The sequence below is a fragment of the Sinocyclocheilus grahami genome, unplaced genomic scaffold, assembly GCF_001515645.1.
Source record: "Sinocyclocheilus grahami isolate Dianchi unplaced genomic scaffold, SAMN03320097.WGS_v1.1 scaffold113.1, whole genome shotgun sequence".
NCBI classification, from domain to species: Eukaryota; Metazoa; Chordata; class Actinopteri; order Cypriniformes; family Cyprinidae; genus Sinocyclocheilus; species Sinocyclocheilus grahami.
In genome coordinates this window covers 506,756-516,030 of record NW_015505292.1, presented here as the reverse complement: position 1 = coordinate 516,030, position 9,275 = coordinate 506,756, and the positions used below count along the sequence as shown (strand labels likewise).

Here is a 9,275-nt window from a genome sequence, read left to right as displayed (position 1 = left end):
GGGGGAATACTTTTTGATTCTTGCTGTTTACAATTTTGAGTATAAAAAGTTTACTGTTTTTTAAAAAAAAAGTAAAATTGCGCAATATGCATTCTGTAATGACATTGTGATAGAGCTTAAAACGTTCATCCTGTGAAAAATGTGAGAATGTAATAGTTTTGAATGTTTAATAAATGTGATAAACTGCTTTCTGGCCTTTTTAATGTGCTGTATGGAGTACAAATTTGCTATCACAAGGTACAAAAGGCTTGTCACTGGGGCAGTACCCTTAAAAGGACGAATTTGCACCTTTTTTAAAGGTGTATGGTACCATAGCACTATAAGGTACAATTTAGTCAGCAGAGGTACATATTTGCCTTTGAAAGGTACATACTGCAAGGGTACAGATATGTACCCATGTGAAAGGGTACAACGGGTGTACCCTTAATGCTACTGCCCCAGTGACAAGCCATTGTACCCCTGAAGGTACATTTTTTTCTGACAGTGTAGCTGCTAAACTATCACAACATTTATTTATTAGTTATTTTTCCTCATAAGTGACTAAACAGCTTAAGACAAGTGCTAAAAAATGTTTAATGATTGTATAATAAGCATACATGTATTAAATTAATACTTAAAATAAACCCTGGGGATTTTATTTTTTTCATTTTTTTTGCCGTACTAACTGGAGTTGGTGTGGTTAAGAATTCAGTCATGGCTACGGTTATGCTATATCTTGAGTAATAAATTCTGGGATTTCCTTAAAATAAACCCTGGGGATTTTATTTTTTTTGCCGAACTAACTGGAGTTGGTGTGGTTAAGAATTCAGTCATGGCTACGGTTATGCTATATCTTGAGTAATAAATTCTGGGATTTCTGTAAACTTTCCTCTCAAACATCATCACAAATGATGATTAAAAGCAAATAGTGATCTACTATTTTTCCGAGCTAGTATTTTAAATCATGTCACCATGTAAACTCCACTCGCCCTACCTGTGTCATCCATTCACCGAACAACGGTTTCATATTTTTTTAAGAAGCAAATTTTACTGAAATGAGGCCGTGATTTACATGCATGTGATTTCAAGTGATGATTTGTTGTGTTCAGAATAAATGATATCTTGAAAAAAAAAACCTGTGTCATCCATTCAGGCGCTAAGAAACGTTGCCTTTGCTGCCACCTAGTGTCCTTTATGTACCGTGGTTTTATACATAACTTTTTATACATAACCACATATTTTTACACGTTTATGACATGCCTGGCATAATAATTAAAAAGCTAAATATTTAGGAAATATTACAGGGTCGACGGAAACTAAAATGATCTTTATGTAACCTAACTAGACATTAGACCACCTATTTTGCTTTAATTTTATACATAATTATATACGTAAATGTAATCATAATTGTGATTTATTGCCTTTGATGATAAAATAATTTCGAATGTTTTCATATTAACCATTTCATACAACCCTCCCTGTACCTAGGGGGCGACTCAAGTGTCATTCTATTGGGAAATGTAGTTCCGTGCTTCAAAACACCGCTTTGGCCCCATTGAAAACCACATGTCAAAAAACTACAAAGAAGCGTTGTGAACCGTACTTCCGTTGTGCATCAGGTTTGTATGGATTCATCCAGAACAAAACGTCCAGGCTGCGATTTTGATTATATGTGGCGAATTGCAGCTGCATTAAAATAAAGTTTAGGTGTGCGGTCGGTGCTTTTACTAATCCAGGTAAGCTGTAAAAGAGTATGAAATGAGAAATGTAATTTTTATTATTTTGTCTGAATGAATGACGGATGTTAGAGTACAGACAGATGCGACGGAGCATCAGGCTCTCAGATTTTAGTAACGAGATCAGGGTGGTTGTTTATGTCACAGTAAACCAGATCAGTGTAGACAGCGAGTTTATGGAAATAAAAATATATTTGAATGTGACTAGTAGAGGGATGAGTCTACTAGAGACAAATTGTTTATTGTCTTTTAAAAGGCATTCTAGTCTTTTCCTTCTTTTTTAAAAATAAAAACAAAACAACTTCACACACAGCTCGCTGTCACACCGTTGGCAGAACATTTTCAGTGTTGGCATTTTAATGATAGAATTGGATAGAGCTGCTGATGCTGTAGTCTATGGAAAGATTACCTTAATTTCTAGGCTTCTTCTTTGTTTTCAGCAGAAGATGCCCAAGGAATCTGACGAGTCCTCCAAGGAGGAGCAGAGCAAGATTGACAAGGATGGGACAGAAAACCCTGTGGAAACATCGGAAGAGATGATCCGGAAGAGGATCAGAAGAAATACTCCCAGTCCTCACAGACTCACCCCTCAGTGTAAGGAGAGAATTGATTATTTCACTTAAGGAATGTATGGCAGTTTTAACTCTAACAGTGTTAATGTTGCATTCGAACACTTACAGCCAGTCCACCCAGATTTGTGTCAGTGGAAGAGCTAATGGAGACAGCCAAAGGAGTCACTAATATGGCACTGGCCCATGAGATAGTGTTGAACAGTGCTTTTCAAGTCAAGCCTTATGAGCCAGGAGAGGGAAGGTAATAGACATTATAAATGTTATCATGAGACGGTCATAATGTTATTCATTAGTCTAAACATATATTTGAAATGTTAATGTGTCCGTTTAAAACTCTGATTATAATGTATTGCAATGCAGTGGTTCTAAAGGGATGCATATTGTGGTCAAACATTCACATTGTTTGTTTTTTTGCTCTACATTTTAAATGGTTTGATTTGAGAATGTTTTGCCATGATTTAACATATCTTTCCTGTGTACTCAGTTTGGAGAAACAGGTCAAAGAAATAATGCACAAAGCATTTTGGGATTGCCTTGAGTCACAGCTGAATGATGACCCACCATCGTACAGCCATGCTATCACACTGGTTGGTGAAATTAAAGAGGTAAGGAAAGAATCCAGACCTACTCATGATCATATTTTGATATTAATTAAATTAATTACATTTGTTATTCTGTATAAATATATATTATAATATATATTCTGTGTACACACACACACACATTTATATAGAATTAAAATGACAAATGACATTAAAACAAAAATAATAATGTTATTATTAAATATTATAGTATTTTATATATGGGTATAGTTAGTATGCTAATTTTAAACACATACTTACTGTACATATGAATATATTTAATTCTTTCTTAACATATTTGTTCACATTTAGTAAACTAAAAATATTTGAAGGTGTTCATTAGTTCTCTGTCCCCCTGTTTTTCCAGACCCTGCTGTCTTTTCTGTTGCCAGGACAGAGCCGACTGAGAGGGCAAATTGAAGAGGCTCTGGATCTCTCATTGATTCAGCAGCAGGCTGAGAACAGAGCTCTAGACATCAATAAAGTAGCCAAGTTCATAATTGACATGATGGGCACCTTTTGCGCACCCTGTCGTGATGAAGACATCAAACAGCTGCGTGAAATCACTGACATTGTGCCCCTTTTTAAGTAAGTCACTTAAACAGTTCAAGGTGAAGGTCACATGACTCCAACTCCAAATAAAATCATGTTTATTTGCAGGTCTATATTTGCAGTGCTGGACAAAATGAAAATCGATATGGCCAACTTTGCTGTGAGCAGCCTGCGACCTCACCTCTTACAGCAGTCGGTAGAATATGAGCGGAAGAAATTTCAGGACTTCCTAGAGAAACAACCCAGTAAGGAAAATCAATTACTTGTATAGTACTTATACCAAATCAATAAATGGTATGTTATGCAGGCATTAAAAAATGTGGATAAGCTTCATGTACTTTAGTAAATGCTGATCTCTTTAATTCAGTTATGTATTCATGTTTGCAGATGCTTTGGATTTCACACAGAAATGGCTCCAAGACACAGCAGATTATGTAACCGGTGGAGGAACGGAGGGTGGAGCAACATGCACACCAAATTCTGCTCAACTTGCTCTACACAATCATGCCTATTTACGCCTGTTAAAGTGGGACCATGATGCTGAGTCTTTTCCAGAGGTAACTTATTAGTTACTTACAGTATATCTATTAATTATATCTATTAATTTATTGAAAAAAAAAATGTAAATGCAATAATACAGCTCTTTTATGACAAGCATGTTTCTAATTTCTGAATTAAATTTTTTTTTTGTGGAAAAAATCATTTAGATATTTTTTGACAGGCATATGTCCAAACTATCTTGATACAACTGTCCTGATATCATAATGAAGAATTTTAACAATGAATGATATATATTTTTTGTGACAGTAAAGGTATTTATAATGTTACAAAAGACACAATTTCTATTTCAAATAAATGCAGTTCTTTTGAACTTCCTATGCATCACAAAATCCTGGAAAAATGTTCATGGATCATGTCAAATTGATTTAAGTAATACATTTACATATACAGTATACAGATACACAACACATCAGGCAAAACATTATGACCACTGACAGGTGAAGTGAATTACACTGATTATCTCTTAATCACGGCACCTGTTAGTAGGTGGAATATATTAGGCAGCAAGTGAACATTTTGTCCTCAAATTTGATGTGTTAGAAACAGGAAAAATGGGCAAGTGTAAGGATTTGGGTGAGTTTGACAAGGGCCAAATTATGATTGCTAGAAGACTGGGTCAGAGCATCTCCAAAACTGCAGCTCTTGTGGGGTGTTCCCGGTCTGCAGTGGTCAGTATCTATCAAAAGTGATCCGAGGAAGGAACAGTGGTGAACCGGCGACAGGGTCAAGGGCGGCCAAGGCTCATTGATGCACATGGGGAGCGAAGGCTGCCCCGTGTGGTCCGATCCAACAGACGAGCTACTGTAGCTCTAATTGCTCAAGAAGTTGATGCTGGTTCTGATGGAAAGGTGTCAGAATACATAGTGCATTGCAGTTTGTTGCGTATGTCAGGGTGCCCATGCTGACCCCTGTCCACCGCCGAAAGCGCCAACAGTGGGCATGTGAGCATCAGAACTGGACCACGGAGCAATGGAAGAGGGTGGCCTGGTCTGATGAATCACATTTCTTTTACATCACGTGGATGGCCGGGTGCGTGTGCGTTGCTTACCTGGGGAACACATAGCACCAGGATTCACTATGGGAAGAAGGCAAGCTGGTGGAGGCAGTGTGATGCTTTGGGCAATGTTCTGCTTGGAAACCTTGGGTCCTGCCATCCATGTGGATGTTACTTTGACACATACCACCTACCTAAGCATTGTTGCAGTCCATGTACACCCTTTCATGGAAACGGCACCCTGCCACAAAGCAAAAATGGTTCAGGAATGGTTTGAGGAGCACAACAACGTGTTTGAGGTGTTGACTTGGCCTCCAAATTCCCCAGATCTCAATCCAATCGAGCATCTGTGGGATGTGCTGAACAAACAAGGCCAATCCATGTAGGCCCCACCTTGCAACTTACAGGACTTAAAGGATCTGCTGCTAACATTTTGGTGCCAGATATCCAAGCACACCTTCAGGGGTCTTGTGGAGTCCATGCCTCAACGGGTCAGGGCTGTTTTGGCAGCAAAAGGGGGACCAACACAATATTAGGAAGGTGGTCATAATGTTTTGACTGATCGGTGTATGTTAAAATAGAAAATCGTTCTTCAATATTGTAATATTATTTTACAATATTATTGTTTTTACTGTTTGATCAAATAAATCCAGCCTAGGTGAGCATACGAGACCTCTTTCAGAAACAAAATTTACAAAAATCTTACAGACTCCAAACTTCTGAATTTATTATTATGAATTTATATATATATATATATTATATGTATTCGTGTGTGTGTGTGTATGTGTATATATATTTTTCAAAACACAAATATAAAGTGTATATTTCTAATAACTAGCACATGTGTTTTAAACAATTTTTCTTTTTTGTGGACAGTCTAATTTGTCATTGACCCCAAAACTATTATTTTACCTTTTCCTCGATTTTTCTCCCTCCTGTGATCAAACAGACTCTTCTCATGGATCAGGGCAGATTTCAGGAGATGCAACAGGAGCTGGAACAACTGGCACTGGTGGCATCAGTCCTGCTCATAGTCTATAACAGTGCTGGCGAGGCCATTTCCGGACTCCCAGGCCTCATGGAAAGACTGAAGAAAACCATTAAGATTCTGATAGCGGAGATGCACACTCTGTATGTTTAAAGATGAAATTACACTGTGTTTCTAATGCCTCACACTTCTGCAGACAAAACCATTGTACTTTTCCTTAATAGGTCCTTTAAAGCAGATGAAACCTTTGCTGCGGTTGCAGAGAAATTGTGTGTGGAGCTCAGAGGATGCTTGTCTCAGCATGGCTTTTCCCCATTTTCCTCAGATAGAGAGAACGCATTGAAAGGCCAAATCGTAGCTGCGAAGTCTGAGGACAACCCCATACGCAAGGTCATTGGTAAGCATGGTAGAACCCATAAAGCAGTTGGATTCTATTTGGAAGTGAGGAACTCCAATCTAAAACTCTACTTTCTCTATCAGACTCACGAATCCAGATGTACCTTCTTGGCTTCCTGGAGTCAAGCGCCCACCGGAGTGCCCCGGCTCTCCCTGGAGGTCTGACACCCATCAGCAAAGAGTTAGAGGAGATTGCCGTTAAGCTGGGACGTTTGGTGACTTTCAACAAGCTAGTTTACTCTCCGTTCTACCACAAGATCCTCCAAGACATTCTGAAACAAGGGGAAAGTTGGGTCCTGCCATCCATGTGGATGTTACTTTGACACATACCACCTACCTAAGCATTGTTGCAGTCCATGTACACCCTTTCATGGAAACGGCACCCTGCCACAAAGCAAAAATGGTTCAGGAATGGTTTGAGGAGCACAACAACGTGTTTGAGGTGTTGACTTGGCCTCCAAATTCCCCAGATCTCAATCCAATCGAGCATCTGTGGGATGTGCTGAACAAACAAGGCCAATCCATGTAGGCCCCACCTTGCAACTTACAGGACTTAAAGGATCTGCTGCTAACATTTTGGTGCCAGATATCCAAGCACACCTTCAGGGGTCTTGTTCCATGCCTCAACGGGTCATGGCTGTTTTGGCAGCAAAAGGGGGACCAACACAATATTAGGAAGGTGGTCATAATGTTTTGACTGATCGGTGTATGTTAAAATAGAAAATCGTTCTTCAATATTGTAATATTATTTTACAATATTATTGTTTTTACTGTTTGATCAAATAAATCCAGCCTAGGTGAGCATACGAGACCTCTTTCAGAAACAAAATTTACAAAAATCTTACAGACTCCAAACTTCTGAATTTATTATTATGAATTTATATATATATATATATTATATGTATTCGTGTGTGTGTGTGTATGTGTATATATATTTTTCAAAACACAAATATAAAGTGTATATTTCTAATAACTAGCACATGTGTTTTAAACAATTTTTCTTTTTTGTGGACAGTCTAATTTGTCATTGACCCCAAAACTATTATTTTACCTTTTCCTCGATTTTTCTCCCTCCTGTGATCAAACAGACTCTTCTCATGGATCAGGGCAGATTTCAGGAGATGCAACAGGAGCTGGAACAACTGGCACTGGTGGCATCAGTCCTGCTCATAGTCTATAACAGTGCTGGCGAGGCCATTTCCGGACTCCCAGGCCTCATGGAAAGACTGAAGAAAACCATTAAGATTCTGATAGCGGAGATGCACACTCTGTATGTTTAAAGATGAAATTACACTGTGTTTCTAATGCCTCACACTTCTGCAGACAAAACCATTGTACTTTTCCTTAATAGGTCCTTTAAAGCAGATGAAACCTTTGCTGCGGTTGCAGAGAAATTGTGTGTGGAGCTCAGAGGATGCTTGTCTCAGCATGGCTTTTCCCCATTTTCCTCAGATAGAGAGAACGCATTGAAAGGCCAAATCGTAGCTGCGAAGTCTGAGGACAACCCCATACGCAAGGTCATTGGTAAGCATGGTAGAACCCATAAAGCAGTTGGATTCTATTTGGAAGTGAGGAACTCCAATCTAAAACTCTACTTTCTCTATCAGACTCACGAATCCAGATGTACCTTCTTGGCTTCCTGGAGTCAAGCGCCCACCGGAGTGCCCCGGCTCTCCCTGGAGGTCTGACACCCATCAGCAAAGAGTTAGAGGAGATTGCCGTTAAGCTGGGACGTTTGGTGACTTTCAACAAGCTAGTTTACTCTCCGTTCTACCACAAGATCCTCCAAGACATTCTGAAACAAGGGGAAAGTTTAGATGTGTAAACAAAACACCTGACTTACAACTAGTTGTCCTGGCTTTCACATTCTGTAGCTATGTACAAATTAAAGTGTCGGTAAAATAGCTAATTAACCCCTCAAAGCTCACATGCTAGCACTAACATATTTAATGGTTAACAGTCCTGACCTCTTCTCATTGCATTCTGTATCAGGGAATATTTATGGATGTGTCAAGACATTTGAATTGTCTAAAGCTTGGATTAGTTTAGGCAATGACTGATAGTGAATAGTGTACTGAAATGTAATAGAGGAGAGCCTTGCAAATACTGTAATTGTTTGCAACAAAATATAAAAAGAATACTTGCATTTTACAAAAGATTCACTTCCAACAACATTGTAAGTAGTTTCAAACGCTTTCTGTTGTAGCCTGATCCCTTCCGCAAAGGTGTTATTGAGGTTTCTGGGTGTGAGGAAAAGGGTGTACAGTACAGCATTAGACTGGTGCCTTAGTTTGTGAAGTGCCACCCATATTTAAGTGCACAATTTTCTCTTTACTGCTCATTTTAACCTACAGATTATTCCCATGTTGTTCCCGCATTCATGGGACACCTGGAACACCAAGCACGGTCTTTTACAGAATTCTTGATTTAAAACAAAAAAAAAAATGTTTCTGTCAACACTGAGCATGTGACGACACCTTCACCTCACAAGCACATGTATTCACCAGCTGCACATCTGTTCTACTCTCATAGACTTCTAAAGTGTGTCTTTTCAATGCAGTATTAATGGTTATTTTAAACGGAATGCTGGCTGCCAATAAAAATGGTTAATGGAGGTGTGAAGAAAACACTGACTGGGTTTACTGGGTTTTTTTGTCAACTTATGCAATTCACTTGGCATTATGTTACATTACATTATATTATACATAGTTTCATCCATTTATATATTTGACATACATCAGTAGGTTTATTACATTATATTATTTTATGATTTATTATTGTAATATTAGATTGATTACTATCAGGATTAAATAAATACAGTTTATTCTGGACATTTTCAGACATACATATAGACAGGAGAGAGCACCAGTTATTGTAATATTTGATTTAAATGTACTAATACTAAAAACATTTTCA

General features: G+C 38.3%; 1 protein-coding gene and 1 long non-coding RNA gene across 2 annotated transcripts in view; one reads left to right on the top strand and one right to left on the bottom strand.

The window, feature by feature from the left end:
• Positions 1 to 2,180, bottom strand: part of LOC107589161 (uncharacterized) — a 6,547-nt gene extending 4,367 nt beyond the window's left edge. The window contains exon 1 of the long non-coding RNA XR_001609654.1: positions 2,125 to 2,180. This is a non-coding gene — a long non-coding RNA (uncharacterized lncRNA). The remainder of the gene's footprint in view (positions 1 to 2,124) is intronic.
• Positions 1,605 to 8,986, top strand: LOC107589160 (T-complex protein 11-like protein 1). Its single transcript, XM_016277513.1, has 10 exons — positions 1,605 to 1,715; positions 2,156 to 2,309; positions 2,396 to 2,528; positions 2,772 to 2,892; positions 3,236 to 3,456; positions 3,529 to 3,665; positions 3,808 to 3,977; positions 5,925 to 6,106; positions 6,188 to 6,360; positions 7,967 to 8,986. The coding sequence occupies exons 2-10, from the start codon at positions 2,162 to 2,164 to the stop codon at positions 8,182 to 8,184; spliced, it is 1,503 nt and encodes a 500-aa protein (XP_016132999.1). The 5' UTR covers positions 1,605 to 1,715; positions 2,156 to 2,161; the 3' UTR covers positions 8,185 to 8,986.
• The last annotated feature ends 289 nt before the right edge of the window (positions 8,987 to 9,275 follow it).